Source organism: Phragmites australis, chromosome 14, assembly GCF_958298935.1.
Source record: "Phragmites australis chromosome 14, lpPhrAust1.1, whole genome shotgun sequence".
NCBI classification, from domain to species: domain Eukaryota; kingdom Viridiplantae; phylum Streptophyta; class Magnoliopsida; order Poales; family Poaceae; genus Phragmites; species Phragmites australis.
The window spans coordinates 28,965,527-28,990,156 of NC_084934.1; the positions used below are offsets into that span (position 1 = coordinate 28,965,527).

Here is a 24,630-nt window from a genome sequence, read left to right on the forward strand (position 1 = left end):
ATATAATATATTTTACTAATATAAATAAATAAATAATATGAGGAAATTAAAGGATAATCGCCTCCTAATTATTTAGATACTATCTAAAATCAAAATACGGTTTCACTACCGACTTATTCGTTCGATGACACTCACATGACATATACATATCTTCGTACCTTGAGTTTTTGATTGATTTTATCATAATTAATATTTATATTTTTGTTACAACATACGATAGTGTTTTATCTTTTGAAGGTAACAATAGAGTTAATTAAATTTTTATTATAAAATAAAAAGTTTACAACGAATTTACGGCCCGGTATGGCCGTATGGGGGCAGCCATGCGTTTGTTGTCGGAAGCAAATTCTATATGATACTGAAAAACTCTCGTAAAACCTTATTTATATCATCAAAAATTGCTTACTTCGTTGCCAGCCCTTCACCGGCATGCGTGTTGCTCTGCTTTGGATCCGATGCACGGTGCACCCACCCCCTCCGAAACCGAGAAAACATCTCTGCGAGCACGCGCTAAGCGACACGCTGGGCGCCACGAGCATATCTGCGAGATGCCAGGAACACCCAGAAGCAGACATCGATCGGGCGTGAAAAAACTGGCCTGGTTAATTCCACCGCACAAGTCACGAGCATCAGCTTTCACATGACTGGCCATGCACGCGTCAAAATCTTTCGAGCGAATCATCTCGAGCAATGGCGATACCGGCAACCTCGTCGCTCACCACCCTGCATGCATGGTGACAGAACATACTAGCTAATTGCTGGAGGTTAGGAAAATACAACTCTATATATCTTTATATATATACACGATCTATCTCGATAGTTTATTACTTTCGTATACTACTAATCTATCAATTAATTCTATTGTTTATTTTATAATATTTTATCTATCATTTTAATATGAATCTTAAGATAAATAAATAATATTTTATTTATTATTTTAACATGAATCTCAAGATAAATAAACAATCTTGGTAATATAGAATTTTCGTGTTCCTTGAGGTTGGAGCTGTGTGCTCTGGTGCGATGCAGAGGCCGATGGATGGGCCCACATTGCGGTGGCTGTGTATGGGGCGGTGCTCAAGTGTACACAAAGCTTGTGGGCCAATCGCTTCGGCCTGGAGTGACCAGCAAATCATGACACAGATCTAATTCTGTTTCTAACCTAGGCTGTTACTATGCGTCCCCATTCTCAATTCGGCATCTCTTGTACGGTACCAGGATCTCTAGGTTACATTCCAAAGCATGATAACTTTTTGCACTCACGACTCACCTATGAACAGGAGGCTTGTAAACCGAGTCCTTAATGTCATCCGCCCATGCACCATTCTCCTCGCGTGTTTTGTCGCGAGACAGCGAGAGCTTACATGGTCCATAAGAGCATGTACAGTGGAGTTTTTTTTTCTTAACTGCACTAACACATGTAATTAGACGAAGAGTATGATCCTTACTTAAGTATCGATGTTTATATTAGTGTTAATAATATATTTAATTATATTTAAACATATGTAGTATTTATCTGTATTGAAAAATAAATTTATCCTATAGATGCTTAACATTTTTTTCTTAAGTATCTTGTATTGTTCATGTCCTAAGCCAGGTGTATCAACTCTTATTGTTAGATGCATCATTGGTTGTAGAGACCAGAATATGTTTTTTTTTTCTACACGCTTCCAAGAGTTTAGATGTCTGAAATTTGCTATTCAATAAGTCGACCATGAGAACACAGTGATGGAGACGGGTTAGGGCTCCGGAATTGGCGGCAGCGGCTTTCCGGTGGAGATTTATCTATTATTGAGCTTAGAAGGAGGTCGGTGGGTGGCGCAGGAGGTGGACACGGAGGCGGGGTGGCGACGCGAGGCGACAGAGGACCGTCGGATGGGTGGTGTTCGGGCAAGGGTGTTATGACGATGGTTCCGATAGAGAAGGGTTAGTGCGGTGGGGGCGGCAGACGTGGATCTGATGGCTAGGACGTCGTCGAAGAGGGGAGGATGTGGGCAGGGTGGAGGAGCATGTCCCAGAGAGAGTAGCGGTGTAGGAAAGATGAACAAGGCTGCATTGGCTAATAAAGAAGAGAAGATGGTGGGCGCTGTATTTTGATCTTACGATGGAAATTAGTTGACTGAGATCAACGTCATTTTCAGCCGCTGTAATATAGCATCACTCTTTTTTCTATAATCTAAAAAGACGTTTATCAACTGCTTCAGACCCGTACATGCCGCGTGAGAACCGCCGTGCAAAAGACAAGGTAAGGCTGCTGTGAGTCTGTGACGAGCACACAGCCATTTCCTTCCCATTGCGCGGTGCAAAAAAATGGACCGACACGAAGATCAACGCGCCGGGCGTGCGTGGAATGCCTCCGTCGGTCGAAAGACAGCCTCCGATCACGAGCTGCAGCAGCTTGGTCCCCGGCGAGCCATGGCAGCTCGCACGTACTGGGTGACAGGGTGAGTGCGTCTAGCCTGGCCAGCACGTCGGTCCAAGAAGAATCCTCACGGGCGCGCCATGGCACGGGCTCTGGCCTTGTAGTTTTGCGTCACGGCTCACGTGCCCCACTGCTATATAGCCACGGTGTCGCACCACCGTCTCACCTCGTCGACACGCTTCCAGGATTGTAGCTCGGCCGGTGTTGTACACGCAAAGATGCACAGCTGCAACATGGGTAGGAGGATGCTCATCGCTCTGTCGGCGATGCTGCTCGCGACGGGCGCGACGGCATCGCACCCGTCGTGCCCAGCGACGCCGCCGGACACGGGGACCACGCTGCAGGTGTCGCACGCGTTCGGACCGTGCTCGCCGCTGGGGCCGGAGGCTGCGGCGCCGTCGTGGACGGGGTTCCTCGCAGACCAGGCGGCGCGCGACGCGTCGCGGCTTCTGTACCTCGACTCGCTCGCGGTCGGGGGCCGCGCGTACGCGCCCATCGCGTCGGGGAGGCAGCTGCTGCAGACGCCGACGTACGTGGTGCGCGCCCGCCTCGGCACGCCGCCGCAGCAGCTCCTCCTCGCCGTCGACACCAGCAACGACGCCGCGTGGATCCCCTGCTCCGGCTGCGCCGGGTGCCCCACGTCGACGCCCTTCAACCCGGCCGCCTCCACCTCGTACCGCCTGGTGCCCTGCGGTTCGCCGCTGTGTACGCAGGCGCCGAACTCGGCGTGCCCGCTGAACAGCAAGACCTGCGGCTTCAGCCTCACCTACGCTGATTCCTTGCTCCAGGCCGCGCTGTCCCAGGACTCCCTCGCCGTCGCCAATGACGTCGTGAAGACCTACACCTTTGGCTGCCTGCAGAGGGCCACCGGCACGGCCGCGCCGCCGCAGGGCCTCCTCGGGCTCGGCCGTGGGACCCTGTCATTCCTGTCCCAGACCAAGGACATGTACGAGGCCACCTTCTCGTACTGCCTCCCAAGCTTCAAATCCCTGAACTTCTCCGGGACGCTGAGGCTCGGGCGCAAGGGCCAGCCGCAGCGCATCAAGACGACGCCGCTGCTCGCGAACCCGCACCGGTCGTCCCTCTACTACGTCAACATGACCGGCATCCGCGTGGGCAAGAAGGTGGTGCCCATCCCGCCGTCCGCGCTGGCGTTCGACCCGGCGACCGGAGCCGGCACCGTGCTGGACTCCGGCACGATGTTCACCCTGCTTGTGGCGCCCGCGTACGAGGCCGTGCGCGACGAGGTCCGGCACCGCGTCCGCGCGCCCGTGTCCTCTCTGGGCGGGTTCGACACGTGCTTCAACACCACGGTGGCGTGGCCGCCGGTGACGCTGCTGTTCGACGGCATGCAGGTGACGCTGCCCGAGGAGAACGTGGTGATCCACAGCACATACGGGACCACCGGCTGCCTAGCGATGGCCGCGGCGCCCAAGGGCGTGAACACGGTGCTCAACGTCATCGCGAGCATGCAGCAGCAGAACCACCGCGTCCTGTTCGACGTGCCCAACAGACGCGTTGGCTTCGCGCGCGAGCGGTGCACCGCCGCTTAGATTAGATGGCTGGGCTTGCCTGCGTTTATCGATCGTCTCCGCCGTGCTGGCGTTGGTTGTGCCGTCGGTGCTTTGATTCCTTTTTGGTATCGGTCAGGGTGTCTCGTTGTTCAGATCGACCATGTGTTGCCACAGGTTGATTGCGTTTAGGGCTCAACTGCGTGAAGCTATGTTGCCGGTTTAAGAACTTAGAAGTGTACTGCCGGTTATTTTTTTAGACAATGGTCTGCCGTTTGTTTAATAATGTACTCTTCCAAAAATTTAGGTGCCTCAAATTTAGAAACGGGAGCATATATACGACAGAGATTGTCGGCTAAGTCATAGCTGGTGAGGTTTAGGATTCAAAGAGAGGAGGGGATTTTCAAGGTTGCCGATGTGTTTCGCGGGTTTATAGGGATGCCCGGGGAAGTAGGCCAACCCAGCGAAGTAGGCAAGCATGAGGGCAGGTGAGGCGGCGGGGGTGCCACTGGTCGTGGACAGCGAAGGACAGCCGGTGGGCCAGTGCCGGAGCGGGAAGGCAACAATGTCGGGTTAGCGCAGTGGCGGGCGACGGTGGGAGTGTCGCAAGAGACGGGTATGGGTGGGCGATGCGGAGAAGCTAAACACCGGAGAAGGAGGTTAAAGAAAGAAGATACATCGTTGAATTTGAATCCAATGGTCCAGGGCATCGATTGAAAAAATTGAAAAACGAGCACTGGTCATTAGCATCCGCCTTAATTACAAGCACCTCAGCACCTCAGAATTTGTGTTACCTCTTTTGCTAGCACATGCCGCACCGTGGGCAGATGGTCGCCGCTCCGTGTCTAGCCTCATGATGCGGGCGCAGTCGCCCCGAATAGGCGAAGCCCATCAAATGGGCGGGAGGTTTTAAATCTAAAAAATACCGTATTCCAATGTTCTAAAATTCAAAATACTATCAAAATAGTCACAAAAAAATCTAAAAAAATTGGTGTGCAGAGGATGCTATAATCTATCTTAAAAAATAAGCTCAAATAATTACTTGTACAATTAGAAAAAACAATTTTTTCATGACTATTTTAATATTGTTTTTAAGGGTTTGTAAATTTTCAAAACGGACCTATAGTTTTGTATTTTTTAATTAAAAACATATAAATAAAAAAATCCTCTCAGTGGGGTTCGAATGTTTTAACCGTAATAAAGCCCAATAGCTGCAGGTATCGGCCGAAACCACTGTTTCACTCGGGCGGGCATCCCTGTACAATTTCATTGGACCGTATGTGAACCCATGACCAGTCGTGGTCTGAAAAGAATGGGCTGGGCATCCTTGTATAATTTCATTGGGCCAAATGTCAATCATCTCATTGCACCTGCCAACCAGCCAGCCATCATCTTTGGGCAGAGCTTCCATTCACCATTTTACCCATTCTTAGCATTGCATCCCGCAGTGTGTGCCTGACTTCAGAGTTCAAAATCACCTGCTAGGATCGGGCAAGTCGCAAGGTCTGATTGCTACAGAGCATATCTGAACGGTGTTCTAATCTGGTCCGGTTGATACAAATATACGTCAGTAGTATAATTTAGTAGGAAAGCTCACCACAGTTTAACCCGACGGATGCATGCTTCTATATCTGCTAATGCAGTCGGATCTACTTCTCAGTATCACAAAATCATCTTCGTATGAGTAACCAATCAAAATCTTAACTCTCACATCTGATAATATGGTTTCAGATTTGATCAACCAAACAGAAAATCAACTTAATCTATAGATATAACTAATCAAACACTCTTATTTTAATCAAACACGTTTATTTTTAACAAATATAACTTCACTTGACCTACTTCCCTAATTAGTATTACGACCGTACAAAACTTGCACGATCAACCAATCACACCCAAAGCAACCCCTTCTCGTCTCTCGGTCTCTCCGCTTTGGCGTCCGAGTCCACGCGATGGAGTAAGTAAAATCATGGTAAATTTGTCTTTTAGTTACTCACTAGTAACTTTGTCTTTTACACCAGAGATGATCAAATGAGCCACTCGGTCCGGCACGGTATGACCGAATATGATTCTAGCATGGCGACACGGTCGGCACGGCGGGCCCAACAGCATGGCAGCCCGACAGATACGGTGGAGACATGCTCGACCCGACAACACTCAAAATAGAAAAATAATAATAGCAACAAAATTCCAAAAAAATATAGAAAATAAATAAAAAATAGCTTTATTAATTGGTTGTCTTGTTAAAAACCTTTCTACTATAAGAAAAAAGAGTACAACATATAGCTACGCTCCAAAAATTACATGATTTCATTAACAACCCTAGCATTTTGCTTGCAATATTTAATATGCTTCATCAAGTGTCCCGTTTCATTTGGAGATCTGGCATCTAATTCATGGCTGCACATATAACACTTAGCAAATCTTACCTGTTCTTCGTTAATTTCTCTAAAGATCTTTTCAAAATATTACCACATCTATGACCATGCACACGAGTTCTCGGTATCTTAATCCATGAATGAAAATATAGAATTGATTTCTTAAAGTGGGCAAGTGGCTACTGGCTAGCAAGTAGAGAAAAAGAGATAAGTGGACGATGGGATCACTGTGAGTTTGAGATGGTATTTATAGGCCAAGACGAGAGGTGGTTGGCTGGTTGTTTTTAAAAAATAAAAAAACATTAATAAAATAAAAAACTTAGAAATAATAGGAACAAATAATTAATTTAAAAATAATCTTTATTAATAATTTGCCTCATTAAAAATCTTTCTAGCAAAAGAAAAAAAGAGTACAACCTAGCTCAGAAAAATAGAAATTACATGTTCTCATCAACATCTATATATAAATTTTAGAATGAATCTTCAAGCTTAGTGTTCTCTATAGTATGGTACATTTGTGCTTTAACTTGTTCATAGTTTTTTACTATGTTGAGTATTTCAACCATCTCACTTGATAGATTTATTCTTTTCTCTTCGATTCTCCTTCTAGTAAGACTGAAGGCAGTCTCAGAAGAAACTATAGATACATGAGCCATTAATAAATCTCATGTTAACAGTGAAAATACTAGATAATTCGTCTTGTGCTCATATCACCATTGCAGTATGTTGAAGTTTTCTTATTCATGGCTGATAACATAGCTGTTGATGAAGGTAGTTAGCTCCACTCCAGATGTTGAAATTCCGGCGCTCGTAGACAACCGTGACGAAGAGTCTGAAATTCTTGATGAAGAACTTGCACCAAATATTTTCCTCACGTTTTTACTTGTTGTGGGTGCTAGTGAAGGTCGTTGCAAGCGAACTCCGTCATACTTTATTTCATATTTACTATAATTTTGAATAACTTAGAACAAATATTAGTATAATAATTAGAATAATTATGACCAAAAGCATCACCTAGAATTGTGAGAACTCTAAAAAAATCTACAATTTTAGCTCTAGGATATAAAATAAAGACAAAAGTGTACATCAAAGGAATTTCTTTTCAATACTTTAAGAATTTAGATTTCATATGAACTATATAATCTCTTAGAAGACTGTTATTTTCATAGCTGTTTAAATGAGTAGCAATTTTAATAATATTATGCACTACTAAACAATATGTTGGATAATAAACTCACAGTTGAATCATAAAAAAAATCAAGAAACTCTAGTATCTTTTTGGCAACATACCAATGCGCTTCTGTGAGTAAAATTTGACTCCGTGCCGATGATAATGTGTATGAATAAACACATCAAATGTGCTCTTATATGATATAATATTTTTGAGCATCAAGAAAGTAGAGTTTCATCTTATTGGCATGTCCACAACAAACTTGTATAGACACACATCCATTGCAACGTAATACTGTTTATATGCTGCAATTCGTTGGTTAGAGGAATTCACAAAAGACACTGTAGTATGTAAATCATCTAGTTATTGCGACAGTCTCTTCAAACCGAATTTTACTATAAGATTGATAATAGGACAAGCACAATATTGATATAACAAGAAAGATTCAACATAGGTACTAAACAATAGAGAAAGGATATCCATTGCTCTAGAATTTGCAACAGCATTATCTAAAGTGATAGAAAATATTTTATTCGTGAGACCAAACTCTTCAACTTCTAAGATATTTTTTTAGCAATATTTTTCACGGGTATGCACGTTATCAATCAACCGAAAAATTATTATTCTCTTTTCTAATTCTCAGTCATTATTAACAAAATGATAAACCACACTAAGATAATCCTCTCTAGCCCTACCTACCCATATGTCCGAAGTTAAAGCAACTGAAAATGTACATATTTGCAACATTTTTTAAGCTTGCTACAACACATATTGTAGTATTTTACCATATTCCTACTAGTTGTCTATCTAGAAACATGCGTGAACCTACGATTATAAGCTTGGTTAATGTAATCTTCAAATGCAGCAGACTCACTGATGTTGAGTGGTAGATCTACTCTTACAATGAAGCGACATAGCTCTTTTCGAGTATTGGTGCAGTCATACTTCCAATAACGAACAGAGCCATCAGAATTGTACTGCAACACCGTCTGCTTCATGGCTGCTCAACTCTTTCGCTTCTAACTTGTGACGTGCCTCTTTAAGTACCTCATTCTAACTAAGGGCTTTACAGATAATTCATGTTTGCAAATACACCACATAACATACCTGACACTTATCTCATCTTTTTTTTTAAGAACCTTTCAAAGTCTTATCAAACTTCGAAAATACCGGTTCTTGATCTTTTAGAGCCGGTGCTTGCTAATGTGTGCGCACGTGCAGAGTCTGACGATGGAGGTGCTACTGCATGTGAACCAACTAGAGGTTCACCTTTGTGTCCTTCACCTGCAACACTGCTATCAAAGGGGCCGTAGTCCCCTGTGAGTACTTAAAGAAAAAAATTATGATCAATAGACATATTATCATGATCATCGATGTCTATGATTAATGTCGAATGGTAATAAAAAAATTGAAATATTCAGAGTTAAAAATAATCAAATAATAAAACAAGATAGAACAACGATACAAAAATTCGCCAAGATTTCTTCAAGATAGTATGATGTCGGTTTTAAATTTTCTCAGATTTTTGGCAATAATTCAAACTAATTTTGCCAAATTATTGTAAATTCTAAAGAACTTTGAGATAAGAATAAGAGAAGAAAATATGAGAGCAAATATTGTTGTTGGTGTGGAATAGAAGGGTAAGATGGCCCTTTATTTATAAGTAAAAAATGGTGATTTTTTAAATTATTTTCAATCAATTTTTGTCCTAGCTACGATGACTTCTTTATATATTGCATTCATAAAATCTACTAAAATATATACTTAATAAATATGTTAGTCCAATTAGCTATATTATCATTAATCATCGAAATCTCATTACATGCCATAAGACATGTTCGCTACGACACTGACCAATGCAGTCTGACACATTTGACCGAACATCGGCTTCACATGCCCTGGCAACAGAAGGTCTTCACTAAGCTATTGGGGCTGCACTATCGCATCATTTACAGGAAAGGCAGCACCAATCGAGCAGCGGACGCCCTGTCTCGTCGGCCTTCGTCTCCATCGGAGCTCACGGTGATTTCATCTTGTTAGCCATCCTGGCTCCTGGAAGTCACCGCCAACTACAACAACGATCCATTTGCGCAACGTTTACTAACGGAACTGGCCATGTCTTCTTCTGATTCGCGTGGTTATACTTTGAATCAAGGGATTATTCGCTACAAACAACGAATTTGGATCAGCAATGATGCAGAATTCCAACGCTGTATCATCGACGCACTGCATAATAGTGTCGTGGGTGGGCATTCAGGATTTCCCGTTACCTATCATCGCATCAAGAAACTTTTCACCTGGTGCGGAATGAAATCACTGATTCATGAGTGGGTGACTTCCTGCACAACCTGTCAACAGGCAAAGCCCGATCGTGCCAGGTACCCAGGGCTCTTACAGCCTCTGCCCATCCCAACTCAATCTTGGCAGATCATTTTGCTTGATTTTGTGGAGGGTCTTCCGCGTTCTAGACCATTCAACGCTCTATTGGTGGCGATCGACAAGTTCTCAAAGTACGACCATTTCATCCCCTGGCCCATCCATTCACGGCGGCGCAAATTGCTAAGGTATTCCTGGATTCAATTTACAAATTGCACGGCTTGCCCATTTCCATCGTGTTTGACAAGGATCAAATCTTCATGAGCTTGTTCTGGCAAGAGTTTTTCAAGTTAGCTGGCACCAAATTGAGGATGAGCTCCGCCTACCATCCGCAAATGGATGGCCAGGCCGAGCACTTGAACCAGTGCGTCGAGACTTATCTACATTGCTTCGTTAGCGTGTGTCCATTGCGTTGGAGCCAGTGGATAGCGAAAGCAGAGTTCTGGTACAACATGAGCTTCCACTCCGAACTGAACAAGTCACCCTTCAAGGCCCTCTACGGCACAACACCTCACCATCTCAGGATTGAATCGCTGGACTCTTGCCCAGCGTCGGAGTTGGCATTGTGGTTGGAATAACGCATCCTGGTGAACCGCCTGCTTCATCAGCACTTGTTGTGAGAGCAACAGCGTATGAAGCTACAAGTCGACAAGAACAGGTCCGAGCGCTAATTTAAGGTGGGTGATATGGTTTTCTGTCTGTGCCAACCACAAGCTGCAAAACAACAGCTTCAACCATATGTCCAGACATCGGTGGCTGTCTGTGCCAACCACAAGCTCGCCTTCAAATATTTTGGCCCGTTTCGCATTCTGGAGAAGATCAGCGCTGTCGCGTACCGATTGAACTTGCCTCCATCCAGTTCAATCCATCCTATCTTTCATGTGTCTCAGTTGAAAGCAGCGATCGGGGCCAAGGCTCAGGTATTGCCTGAATTACCATCTGCTAACTATTGTCTTTAGGTGCCCGAGCTTGTTTTGCAGCGTCATATAGCTACGCGCGATTCGTCATCCATCGCCCAGATGTCGGTGAAACGGTCTACTCTACCACTGGAGATGGCGACGTGGGAGGACGCAGACGCGCTGCAGCAGCGATTTCCCATGGAGGGGAGGGGATGTCAGCACTGGCGACCAGGAAGACACAGGCGCAAGCAAGGAGAAGGCAACATCAGTCGAGCCCAGAAGGTCCACAAGGCAGTCGAAGCCCAATCCGAGTGTATCCGGTCCAAGATGGGCCCGTGCGTGAACCTGTGGCCCAAATGGCTCATGCGTGAGTATATGAGAGAGTAGGAAATGAGTTGTGACTCTGTATGCTCTTCCTCCTCCGTCTGAACCTCTAAACCCAAAACCTCTCTGCTGTAACTCATTCTTCTACCTCTCAATGCTATCCCGGATCCTACCCTAACAGAGCAAACCTCAAAAACCTGAGATTTGATCTATAAAGTGTGTAGGATACAACCACCTTCACTAACCACCTAAGCCAAAAATTAGTTCTCGGTCGACTTCTGTTTCATAGTACCAGCAAAACTTTCATAACAGCAAGAGAAACGCTGCACTGTTTATCTGACAAAATCATCATACGTTGATTCCTTTTGGGAGATCAAGACAGGTTCCATTTATCTGGGGCTCTGGGACCTTCCTTTCCGGCCCCTTGCTCTTTCCTGCTTGGCTTGCCTTTAGGCGGCAACGGTTAGGCACTAGCCTTGAGTTGTGCTGCTGCTGACAAATCTGAGACACATAGAAGACGGCTAGACGATAGCTGTAGCAAAAAGGAACCTTAATCAGACTTCTTTTAGGTGCTTAACATTTTAGTAGTTGTTTACAAGATAAATGGAACGATGTGATTCTACTAAAACAGTTACCAGACTAAACAGGCGGTTACTGATAATGATATTATTTCTAAGCATGTATATGATGATATGGTAGAGAACATGCACGCAACATACAATCATTGCAGATTCTTTCAGGTATATATATGGTACCGTGTAATGTATATGTTTAATTTGTCCATAAAGAAATGGCCGAGCCTTTTCTCTCCAGATTATTGTTTGCTATGCTACGCTGGCTCATTGGATGCCACTTTATGTTCTTTTGTATACTCGTGGCATTCTCGTGCTTTCTTGTTTTAATTTTCGTTAACAGGATCGCCGGTGACCAATCGGCAACGCTCCTGCGTCCAAGAGAAGGTTCGGCGTTGATAGTTGCCAGCCACAACTCCTCAACGACACACAGAAAAATGGGACACAACTGTCTGATCTTTTCAGCTCTTGCTCGAATTTTCTATTACTTCTGGTTGTTAGGATATGCAGGGGCAGTCATGCTGCAACATCAGAAGATCAGGGTTTTCTATATAATGCTTGTGGCTGATGCCAGTACCAGTGCTGTTTTCACCTGGCAAAAATTAAAATGCTTTTGGAACCAGCCTGCCAGGTGCATGGCTCCTTCCAAGAACAGAAGAACTTGGATCCACGCCATTTGCAAAGTTTCTCTGAGTGTTTCACCAGACCTAACATTAACCAATCATTTGCTTCAGAAGAAGCACAAAATGACATCCAGGTTCTTATGCATGACTGTGACTGAAAGGTGCAGGCTGACATGCATATCCAAACCTGCCAATGCAATCCTCCAATAGCATCAGCAAACAAACATGAGCAGTGGACAGTGACCTGTAGATGGCTTGCATGCAGATTGCCGATTCGCCATTCACAAGTTTTCATCAGATACTGTTGTAGTACATAGCATGCAGGGTTTTTTTAAGCGGGAATGTGCAGGTTGAACACCTGGCTGATGATTGATGAATATGTCATTTTCATTGCAGGGAAGCAAGTTACACAAAGTGCGAAACATTGCTACATCTGTGTTCTGGCTCAATGCACGCAAGCCATCATCACCAGCTGACTCTAAAGCACACCAAATGCTGATGCCTCAGCTGCCACTAAGTCTGAGTTGGCCCCATCTTAGTGTTGCATCATTGGAAATTAGCCAATATCCAAAACACGATCATTCATTTCGAGAAAAAGAACAAAATTGAGTTATCACTGCTAGGTCCCCAAAAAAACATGTACACGATTGTGAACTCCAAGGATTTCCTACGGGTGAGTTGGACGATATCAATCAAAACAGTGACAAAAGAATAGCACCTGATACATGCTACCCTCAGGTAAAAACATGTACAACTCCAGGCTGGCTTGCGCACTTGTGGTTAAAACTTTTCTATCTGTAAGTTGAATCATTAAGTTAACATCTCCTATCCTACAAAATATTAGTGACCTCTATATATGTATGTATATGGCTAAATATATATACATAAAGAGCCTGACGATTGCTGGAAGACAATGAGAAGATCTTCGAGCAGCTCTACCATCCAGATGGCTTCTACCCGAGCTGCAGTCATCCGTTCTGGTACAGATGACCGACAGCTTTGGGGATACCCACTGCACCGTGCCCAGCTTGGCCTTTCTTTTGACACTTGAAGGATCATCTGCGCCTGGAGGCTGCGATAGCTCTCAACCTCCAATGTGTTTTCAGCTGTCTACCTTGTCTTCTTGAAACGCTTTGTATATGAAATCTTTAAAACGTCTGGAATACTGCCTCGGGTCCACTGCTGATATCGACGTTGGATCATACTGGAAAGATTTGTATGCATGCTCAAGCTTTTTGCTGATATCGTAATCTTGAAGTATGTCTATAATCCCAAAATACAATATAACATCATAGTACTCCCCAGTTGGCTCTCCAATGAGCTGCAATTCGCAGTCACTCTTCCGAGCAGTGAGTTCAGCTCTTGCAGGCATGTTCGCCCCTAGTTTGATTTTAGTACACCTGTCAATTTACAGTAGTCAGATAAAAATTTCAAGTAAAAGGTGAAACAGCATGAATCAGAAGGGATTCATGGTAAATTAGTATTTGTCCTGTGTTTATCTTTATCCTATCTGGATGTTTCAATTGTGTGGGAACTCTAGATGGTATATACCCAATTTTCTCGATTTACTACCAGCAGTTCAACTAGCACATAAAACCATATCTACTCAGCTGGCAAATATGAACAGAAAGGAGCTGATAGGGGCATAGGGTATCAGCAAAGATGCCTTAGTGTAGCTAGAAGTCATGGTGGGCATGAACTAAGTGGACACATTCTAAATTTTGAATAGGTCACGGAAGAATGATTACATGGTTACATCTTCAATTATTTTGTCTCACTTCTGAAGATTGTACCAATTAACCATTAACAATTTAGCTAGTGTAGGTCTTTCCAAAAAAAACTAATATAAGTCTCTTTCACTAAGGAATAATAAAAGAGCAAACTATTTTCATTTGGGTTGAAGTGCTGCTTAAAAAAATTATGAATATCCTGCAACCAAGAAATCGGTGTCAACATTCAGGCATATATAAATGGCTAAAACCTCACATTGACATACAATATTTCATGATTGCTGGTATGAAGCCTAGCAAATATGACATAAGGATCGTGACAGATAGACATCACAGAATCATAATTATTCTGAAAACTATAGGTCGCATTCCAGAACCACAAAGAGAACATATAAAGTAGTTAAATGTCTGGGTTACCTGTTTGCATCAGCAAGAAACTGATCTGTGTTTCCTCTTGAAAGACGCGGCATTGATATGTTGTTGATATCATAGTCAATGAAACCTTCAACTAAACAAAGAACCTTGTAAGGTACAACTTACCATGCTAAGAACTTGCTAAAATATCTCTGTTTAGAAACTTGCTTAGGTATTTTTGGGTTTTCCAACAAACCTTCAGTCAGAAGCTTCTCTCTATTATCTCTAAAATGTACACCCACCAGAAGACTGTAATCCATAATTTTCTCCTGCTCAAGGAAATCACAATCCATGTCCACTTGCCTGTTTCAACACATTTAACATCTCTATTGACATTATGGACCAAAAATGCCATGATTTTAATTGGCACTAAACTAACACCAGAAGTAGAATACGAGACAAAGTATGGGCACCTTTGGAACTCTTGAAACCATTGCTTCTTCAATCTAAAGATGAAGTTCAGATCGAGGTCTTTCAGAGTTGTATACTGATCGATCTCTGTCCGTGGCTTGTCAGTTGTACGGCCAAGAGACGAGCCTTTCAGATCAAAACGCCTATGAATAGAATATTCTGAGCAGAATAGATTTCCCATTATGACAAAACGAACCTGGTTAGTGGCACGGCAGCAAACAGTTAGCGCATAATTTTTTCACATTGGCAGATAATGCATATTTAATTGTAAGTATGGAGAGCAACTATACAGTCACATTCATCTCTAACCTTCTTCTGATTTGCTCCAGCTAGCTTGACACAATGTAAACCAAAAAATTTGGTTACTAGAGTATTTTCAAATGCCCGGACATGATTGTAATAAGCTGGAAGCATCTTCAGAAGCATCTGTAATGTAAACAAGAACTTTATTGTATACATAATAAAACTTCTAGGCTTATTATGAAGCTTTAGAAGCAAATAAACAGAAGGAGCCACAAAGAACGAACCTTCACTTCGGATTTCTTCATCGTCTTTATCATGTACCGATCATCATTTGTTAGGTAGAAAAAGCTTCCACTCTTACCAGGAGATGAAAGCTCCCGGAGAGCCTCGTTTCCGCAAAGGGATAGCATATAGTCAGCAGCGTCCACCTTGAACAGCTTGCGTAGCGTCCTGCAATTGAGTTCAGAAGAGATGGTATGTTGACGAGCATGATGACACAGGAACATGGTACATCATATATCTTTATCAAGGGAGTGATGAACCAACCGGAACACCTGTGGGCAGTAATCCTTCCATCTGAAGTCACAAGAGTTGTGCGGAGGGGTGTATTTTGAGCCTTCTGGAGGGAACTTTGTCCATACCTTTTCCTTTGGGTCAAAAGCCGACGATTTCAAATCAAGCACAATTGGGCCTTGCTTCCCCACTGCATGCCTGTGTCCAGATATCAATGTTAAGGCAAGAGTTTTCAATCAACTATGGAGAAAACATGAAAGAACGATGGCTAATATGCTTGCAGGGGGGATCGGGTCTTATTGGTGGAAAATTTCACACAGAAGGGTGAGGCCTTTACCAAATAGCAAATCAAATTCAGTCTAGCCACCTAGAAATTCTCTCTTTAACCATTACACGACCCAAAGAAACTCTCTGGTGATTCAGATGTCAATATTCCAAATTAAATCTTGTCAATCAGCAAGGCATCAATCAAATTCAGTGCGAGATTTTTCATCTAAGATTCAGTGCAAATATCTCTGGCATTACGCGATGCCAAAGTGACATGCTCGATCTCACAATTGCACAACCAAAATTATTCAACCATTGGAGACAGACAAACTCCACGCACCTGATCCCGAGCTGCAAGTTAAGCATGAGCTCGTAGTGTTTGTGCTCCTTGGCGATGGTCTCTCCCTGCTGCTTCGCCTCCCGCGGTGGCACCCACTGGGTGATGTGCGGAGCCGGCGACGGCGGCGGCAGCCCCCGGCCCTCACCGCCGTCATCCGTCGTCACGCTCCTCCGCGCGGCCACCGCCTCGTCCCCCAACGCATGCCCGCCCAAAATGTCGCACGTGATGTCGCCGTCCGACTCCCAAATGCAAATCTTGTCGTACTTCCTGTCGCCGCCGGAGCTGTTGCTCAGCCCGGACGCCGAGCTCGCCCGCCCTTTAGCTGCCCTGTTCCCCGACGAATTCAGCGACTTGCGCGGCGACGGCGACTCGGAGCTGCGACCCATGAAGCCCGGCAGGTCCCTCGCGAACACGTCGCAGGGATCACGCGCCGTTGGGGACGACGCCGCCGGGGACGGGTAGTAGACTCCCTTCTGCTGGACAATGCCGGTGGGGCTGTCGTGCGTCCAGTAGCCGACGTAGACGCTGCCGTCGGCCCACCGGAAGGTACCCTGGCCGCGCGGGCAGCCGTCCTCCCACCCGCCGTCGTAGCGGTTGCCGTTGGACCAGACGAGCGTGCCGCGGCCGTGGATGAGCCCCGCGCGCCACTGCCCCGTGTACTCGGTGCCGTTACGCCAGGTGTAGTGGCCGGCGCCGTCCTGCAGCCCCGCGCGCCACTCACCGTCGTACTGGTCGCCGTTGGCGTAGCTCTTCTTGCCATTCCCGTGCTTGAGGTTCATGGACCAAGACCCCCGGTAGGTGTCCCCGGCGGCGCCGGTGTACGTGCCGGAGCCGTCCATGAACCCATCCTTGAACTCGCCCTCGTAGGTGGCGCCCGACGGCCACGAGAACTTGCCCCGCCCCGTGGCCTTGCCGTGCCGCCACTCCCCCTCGTACATGCACCCGTCCGTCCACAGGTACTTCCCCGCTCCGTGCGGCGCGCCCCCGTGCCACTGCCCCGTGTAGAAGTCGCCGTTGGGGAGGCCGCGCTCCACTTTCCCGTGGTGCTCGGCGTCGTCACCGCCGGCCGACGAGGACGATGCCGAGGAGGACGGCGTCTCGGAGTCGTCCGCCGCCGACATCGGGGACACCCGGCGCCTGCCGACGGGCTGCGGATGCTGCACCTTGCGCACGGTCGCCTCCCACACCCTGGCGCCGGCGTGCTCGTGCATTGGCCGCGCCCGCCTGTCCCGGCGACACCTCGTCCTCCTTCTTTTCCGCCGCCGCCGCCGCCGCTCGAGCTCCCCGCCTGGTTCCCTGGCTCGGCGCGCACCGCTGTGCTTGACCGTGGATCTATCACCGTAGGAGGCCGCGCGCACGCTGCCTCCACGGCGGCATTGTTGGGTGAGAGAGAGGTAATGGTGCGGAATGGATGGAGACACGCAAGCGGGCGAGAAGGTAGGAGAGGACGGAAGGAAAGAAATGTGTTTTGGGTCAGGAGGTGGGGGAAGAGAGGGCATGGAAGAGGAATGTAGGATGGTGCGGGTAGGGTTCGAAAATGCAATGTAACCATTTGTTTATTGTGATTACTGGTTAATTTGGTCTATATCGTATTTAAAAATTAAGTGATTACAGATCGAATTTAAATTTTAAATTAAAAATTAAAAATGATAAAATTTGACCGATTTCTACTAAATGTCACCAAATTATTGTACGGTTACCGCGATTACCGACTCCAGACAGTTTTCAAGAGTCTATCTAATTTGTGAACCTTGTGTGGTGCCCTCGGTAGCGAGGGGAGAGGAAAGCTTTTGGTTTGCTTGGTTCTTTTTCACTTTCTCTTTTATCTCGTTTGGGTTTGCAATAATATTTGAACGAATAAGAAATTTCTACCGACTCTTGCGCACGCATACTTATCAAGACTGTTCAATTATGTTAAGATTCGTGCTAGAGGAATAAATAAAAATTATATGATAGATAAGAAAATTAATAAATAGATGAATATCATGTGGGAGGAATGGATGGACATATAAGCCATACATTTAGAAGAACTTGTGGAGTTGCATTTTTCATATATTGAACCATGAGAAACCAGTGGAAACTATATGGAAATTGTAGTGTTCGTCCGAGAGATCTCCCAAAATTTAAATTACTCTGTACGTTCCAAATAGGATTTCTACGATGCATTACATGTATTTTCTTTCACTATTTTGTTATCTCTAAATCTTAGTATGAATTTACTTTTGCAATTTCCTAGAAATTTCAGTTGTAAGTTTCTTTAGGTGTGTAAAACTGTACATCGTCTCGCCATCTTTTACTGGTGATTTTGTGGCTGGAGGATGAGTAGTTAGGGCACGTTTAAAGGGATGATATCACCTATATGTAAGAGCCGTCACATATGATTTTTGATGATATAGAGTGGTCTTAAAGAAGAGAGAGGAATATCGTCTCTTGCACAAGAGACTGTTTGTAAGATGAAAAACGAAGTCAAATATATACTGTATTTATTATGATCTGGTACTAATAGACTAAGAGTTGTAGAAGTTGTCTATAGCGTTATCTTTAAATGATATGTAGTGGGTTAGGCATCTTCTAGTGCTGTGACTGATTTTTTAGGTATTAATTAGTTGTTCAGCTAGGAAAAAACTGATGGGACAACTAATTTAAAGAGGAGATATAAAAAACTTATTTTTTACGAAAGAAACTAGCACTCTATACATCATCCTGTGAGACAATTAATTGTCTTGAAAGATAACTAGTAAAATACATACATACATTAAAAGTTTTGTTTCTTAATAACAATTTCTTACTCTTTCTTCTCTTAAACATCCTCTAAGAAATAAGTATCATGAGTGGCCTTAGGCTACTCCCAGTGCAGGGTATCATATATATAAATAAAGTGTGATGTAGAATTTCGTACTGATGTGTCAATTAATTAAAGAAGATGGATGAGATAATAGTATTTTATGAAAGATACAACTTTGACATGATATCATAGATGCTATCACAATCTCCTGAGCAAATTGTGAGGGAGGCTTTATTAGGTGGATCAGCTATAGAAATAATGTAGTGAGTGAGAAATATTTACTGCTATATAAATATGATATGACAACCTAAAAAATCGTGCTATAGCTTTAACATTAAGAGTAGTCTTATAGACAACAAGTTTATATAACTTGTGCATGCCCTTACCGATTTATAGCGGTGGTTTTTACCAGTTTGTGCCGGCGATTGTCCTATGTAATTCGTCAAAAGGTTAGAGATTTCGGTTCTAGCGCTGTCCCTATGCTTAATTAGCAGCGCCAACTAACTGATTAATCAATTCTTGGCTTAATTTAGGAGGCCTGTCCGTCTGTGAGGTGGCGGTCTCCGAGTTTTTCTCCTAGGTTGGCTAGGAGCCCCAGGTCCTCGACAATAAGCAGCACAGGAATGCCAAAGCTGCACTATTTTTTGTATCTTCTTCAGTTCTTTTCCTCTCCATTTTTTATCAGCAAGCCCAGCCTACGTCCCTAGCTTCCAATTGGGTTCAGCTCGGTGTCTTGTCCCTGTATCTTACACACCTGCTGGACCAGCATGATTCAGGTGCAAGTGTGTTCAGTTGCAGCTTGTGATGCTATCTTTAGCTTGGTCCTGATCTTTTGACTTGTAGCTCTAACCAGCTGTTTAGTTAAAGAGCACTACTACTAATGAATGACCGGCTTCTAATTGCTGCTTTATATGGCTAATCTGGTGGTCCTACCATAGCTTAATCAGAGGAGGAGAACAAAAGGAAAGCTGATATGATAAAAAAAGTATCCAGGGAGAGTGAATCTTCAATGAGATCTTTTTTTTTAAGTACAAGTCGGATGCATAATTACTCACGCACGCACATCACACTACGCTCATACATACATAACCACGTGGATGTGAGCTACTACACGTCTTCAAGGAGATCAAATTGGGCGTGCTTTTAGCAGTTCCTCTGCCATGCAATTTGGCATTTAAAGATTGATTTTTTTTTTTGGCCCCTTTAACTTGGGTTGACATTTGGCAAAAACTCAATTCAAAACCGACGACATTCAGGAGTACTATATTCAGCGTTAATGTATGATGATCTGGTTGAAGAAAATGGATAAACAAATTGAGGAAAAAGTGCTCCATAAATCTAACCACACTGACAATTTCGTTCACCTTGTCAATGGAGTCACTAGTTAACAAGAGAGCACGTTTCTTTGTTAGATCTCTGATGGCTGCTTCTCGTTCTAACCTCTGAGTAATGGTATCAGCAAATCTGCAGGTGTAAAATGATTTCTGATAGGTCAACTCTGTCGCTAGCAATTGCTAATTTCTCCTTGTGCATCTTCAAGATCATTGGCAGTACACTGCCAAACTTGCAAGTAGCAAAGGCCAATAATTACCGGTACCACAAACCAGGTCTCCAGAACTAATAACAGTTGTCGACTTGTCGTGCATCCAAATAAGCGACCATATATATCTTGCTCCATTTCTTAAAGATACCTGCTGGCACAGAGCTAGTTAAATTTGTTTCATCTAAAACAACTCTTTTATTTAGTTTTTTCGACACTTGTAGCATTTTCTGTGGCCGGTCAAAACTTGACCAGTTCTCTCTGAGCTAATTCCACAACAAAACTACTTCTCCCATCCATCCAATTCACAAAGCGACAGACAGATAGGTCTAGGAGCAAAAAGACCAAAGGAAAAAAACATGTAGGGCACAAGCGAGGTCAAGAGAGGTGTAATATTGTTCTCTTTCTGTTCACCATGGCATTTCTCTTCACTTTGTTGTTCAGATAAATTACTAATTCCAATGCTGTTTCGTTTTTATTGCCCAAAATGTTGCAGGTCGACGAAGCATATGGATGAAGATATCAAGCACTGTACAAGAATCAAAAGGAATCAATGGGTGCACAAGACGTGTCTGATGAGGAAATGTGTAGAGGAAAACGACCAAAGACACATCACAACGTGAAGATCTGTCAGATGAGGAAACAGTTCATCCACATGAGCGAAGGTCTGCACTGCTGCACATGATTGGTCATATAACCAGACCACTCACAAAAATTATCGTTGTCATATACTCACTCATATATAGCAAGGTGAATTAGAAGATCCTTGTGGTGCAAGCCTGCGAACGCAGAGAGAGGCCAAAAAAGAAAGGGCGTGCTTGTTGAAACGCATCATGCTATAACCCAACCTGTCTCGGAGATTACCCTGCGGTTTATAGGTGTGATTTAGGGCGACGGTGATCTTTATCCCAGTGGTGGTTCAGTTGTTTTCCCAGGACCATGCACATGAACAGCAACAGCCAATTCTATTAGTGTGTGATTGTTTATCCGTATAAACTATATACGTAGTCTGAGAGAAAGCAACTTGAGAGTAACCGTATTTGCTGAAAATAAGAGTGTTTATATTGATTGTATATATCTGGACATGTTGAGCAGAATTTCTATTTAGTTGATCGAAATTGAGATTGTACAAGAGGTCAGATGTGTTGAGATTATAATTCATTATTTGTACGAGGATGTATAATTGATGACCGAATTTATCTGACTTGTGGCTCGACTGCACACACAGATATGATACAATTGCATATGTCAGATCTGACTTACCGTATATTTACACTACCAAAATAGGACAAAACAATACAAGCGACCAACCAAATGAGCTTCTCAACATAAATATGAGCTAAGATGGTGCTCATCCAAGCAACCAATCACTCCTTAGCGAGTGGAGAGTGCAATGCGGCAGCAAAACCGCACTCATCCTCGTCTTAACAGCCATGATTTGGAACGCCACTAGACGTGAACACAAACGCCAAAGCTGAAATGCCATCAATCACTATTCACTGGTGATCAATGGACCACATTTCTGAACCAATGAAGAGCCAAATGTATGCAAGGATTCCAATCAATCTCAAATTCCCAAAAAAAGCACAAAAGAAAGGGGACGCAGGATTGTGAAACGAGGGTGAAAACGGGTTGCAGAGCCACAATGAAGACGGGTTGCATCGCATCGCATCTTCCATATTTGGCTCTTTTTCTCAGTACTTTGCCTGTGCCAGTAGGGACCGCTGCGTCCGTGCCTCACAGCTTCTTACTCAACCTGGTTGAGGTTATCTTTGATAGATATTCTAATTTTTTCTATATAATATTATTATAATATCTTTTTTTTATCTATCTTTTTACTATCTTTTATTACTCTTCTCTTTTCTTTAGATCTATATACAAACTTTTGAATAGTGATATGGCAGCTCAAGCTCTCACAAATTTGCTGCACCCATCCAGCGAAAAGGCTGAGCCTATATCACGGCACCGCACGAAACGGCCTTCGCCGGAGCTGCTTTGCGGGCGAAGAGCGCTGTAGCGATGGATACCGCATGCATCCGCTGGAGCTGCCTGAGCTCGAGCCGTCGAGAACCCGCGACGCCGACCGCAGCGAGGCCACCACTGCTCCACTTGGCGCCGAGAAGAACTGATGACCCCGACGCGAGCGGGTGTGGAACGGGAAAACGTTCGCCAGGTGACCCCCGAAGGCGCCTGCGCTCGGCGCCCTTTCGTGGTCGTGGCACGAGCCCGAATTGGTGCGGCCGCCGTCAGCGCGGGGCGCCCTGCCATCCGCCGGACTCGCCATGAAAGGAAGCCGTGATCCGATCTCGGATGACGCGGATGCGCCTGGCCCACGGCCTTTTTGCCGGGGATGGGTCGTCAGATGTTGGTATCGTGGTGGGATTGTAGCTGCCGCAGCCACCGGCTCGGGAAACAGCACTCGAGTACTCGTACGTGGTACGCCCGCCGGGTGTTGTGTTCCTGTACTTGATGACCGGTAGTGCTAAACACGAGTAGGCCAGTGAGGCGGGCAACGTTGTGCTGCATTGCTGCGTCGCTAGGGAACAACAGGAGGAGGAAGAAAAGAGCTGCGCCGGGATCTGAGGGATGGGCTTCGTCGACGGAAAAGCAAGATGTTTCAAGTCTCGGTTGGAAAATAGCGTCGCCCTAATTAGAAAGGGTGCTGCGTGCGCTGCAGCCTGGATCGAGCCATGACGAGCTTGCACGTGGATTGCTGATTTCTTGGCACCATCCGTAACCAGGGAGAGCGCCTGTGATAATTCAGTCACCGTGAAAAGAGTCAGTCCCCAGCTGGAATGCCCTAGCTCGCTAGCAGCAGCAGAGCTTTCAATGGCGCCCTAAAGTGGTGCCGTTAGGACCGACTAAATAAGTTGTTGCTTACATATCTTCATGATACTCAGCGCGAAATAAACCTCGAGCAAGGACACGATCGAGTAATACACTAATACTACTTTCCAGGACGAGTTTCGAGACAAACCATGTGTGTGGCAGCAGGCCGCTCTCAAGCCATGTGGATGGGTTCGGAGAAACGCTTGGATTTCAACCAATTCCACGTGGAACACTACTGGAATGTCAAACCGTGCCCCCTAAAATCACCCGATTGTTGCATGCAAAGGAAATGAGCGAAGCAAATTTTATAAGATTTTATTAAGAAAGATACGTATAAGATTTTATTTATATCATCTATTCTATGATCTAATGGTTAGGTTAAAGAGAATAAAAATAAAATAGACACGTGTTATTAAATGGAGCAAATTCCGTAATTGACGCACCGTCTATCAATATCATTTATTTGGGTTGAGAATTGAGTGAGAAAATTACAAAATAAAAAAAAATCAATAAATAGATAAATAAAAAATAAAAAATATAAACGAACAAAATAAATCATGTGTGTATACCAAGATATGGAGTTACATTTTGTCAGCACCGCCGGCCGCCTTCGGATCCAACCGGCCCCTAACCAGGCAGTCCATCAGGCATCGACGCGGCCGGTGCACGGGACACCGAAACAGACGGGACACGGGTGGGTGGCCGCCGTCACAAGCCCTGCAGGAGCAGTGCTGCACTGCATCCATCGCGAGCTGGGTCGCGGTGGCCCTGCCGCCGCCACGCCCAGGCGCCCAGCACCGCGGGCTCCACGCCGCAATCCCCTGTCCCCTTTCCTACTTTTCCGCCGCCCCCCTCTTCTCCTCCCGACACTCCACCCCGCGCGCGCGGGGCACCAATCACGACCCCCTCCTCTCCGTCGACGTTCGCCACCGCTGCCCGGAGAGCGACGTCTTCCTCTCTTTCATTTCACCCATCTTGGCTTGCTGCAAGCCTGCAACGTTGTAAGCTTCTGCTTCTCTCGTCGCAGCCAAGAAACACTTTGTCAATATTGTGTCAGTATTATCTACCTGACCGTGGCCGATGATCCGGCTGCACGTTGTGCTCATCTGACAACTTGCCAAATAGCAGCACGCTAACCTTGTCGGCTACGGTTACAGAGCTGTTACGTCAGTCAGGTGATCCACGAAGAAAAGCTGCAACGTTTTTTTTTTGTTTCTTGAAAGAGCCGACTTGCTGAGTTGCGTGCACCTGCACCAGACCGACAGATAGGGTTGGTTCATGT

General features: G+C 44.9%; 2 protein-coding genes across 2 annotated transcripts; one reads left to right on the plus strand and one right to left on the minus strand.

The window, feature by feature from the left end:
• Positions 1-2,548: 2,548 nt before the first annotated feature.
• On the plus strand, positions 2,549-4,191 carry LOC133890098 (aspartyl protease AED3-like). Its single transcript, XM_062330548.1, has one exon. It carries the CDS (start codon positions 2,641-2,643, stop codon positions 3,973-3,975), a length of 1,335 nt encoding a protein of 444 aa, XP_062186532.1. The 5' UTR covers positions 2,549-2,640; the 3' UTR covers positions 3,976-4,191.
• An 8,649-nt stretch (positions 4,192-12,840) lies between these two features.
• Positions 12,841-17,710, minus strand: LOC133891579 (phosphatidylinositol 4-phosphate 5-kinase 6-like). Its single transcript, XM_062332309.1, has 8 exons — positions 16,195-17,710; positions 15,621-15,785; positions 15,359-15,524; positions 15,141-15,257; positions 14,834-15,027; positions 14,617-14,723; positions 14,424-14,514; positions 12,841-13,676 (listed from the first exon to the last, which is right to left on the minus strand). The coding sequence occupies exons 1-8, from the start codon at positions 17,691-17,693 to the stop codon at positions 13,379-13,381; spliced, it is 2,637 nt and encodes an 878-aa protein (XP_062188293.1). The 5' UTR covers positions 17,694-17,710; the 3' UTR covers positions 12,841-13,378.
• Between the last annotated feature and the right edge of the window lie 6,920 nt (positions 17,711-24,630).

What these genes read in the sequence shown, in the direction of transcription:
- LOC133890098 (XM_062330548.1), top strand. Translation starts at nt 2,641, where the DNA reads ATGCACAGCTGCAACATGGGTAGGAGGATGCTCATCGCTCTGTCGGCG.
- LOC133891579 (XM_062332309.1), bottom strand. Translation starts at nt 17,693, where the DNA reads ATGCCCTCTCTTCCCCCACCTCCTGACCCAAAACACATTTCTTTCCTT. An exon ending in CTGGAGCAAATCAGAAGAAG is followed by an intron (nt 15,028 to 15,140) that starts GTTAGAGATGAA and finishes GCCACTAACCAG; the next exon opens with GTTCGTTTTGTCATAATGGG. An exon ending in AGAGAAGCTTCTGACTGAAG is followed by an intron (nt 14,515 to 14,616) that starts GTTTGTTGGAAA and finishes TTCTTTGTTTAG; the next exon opens with TTGAAGGTTTCATTGACTAT.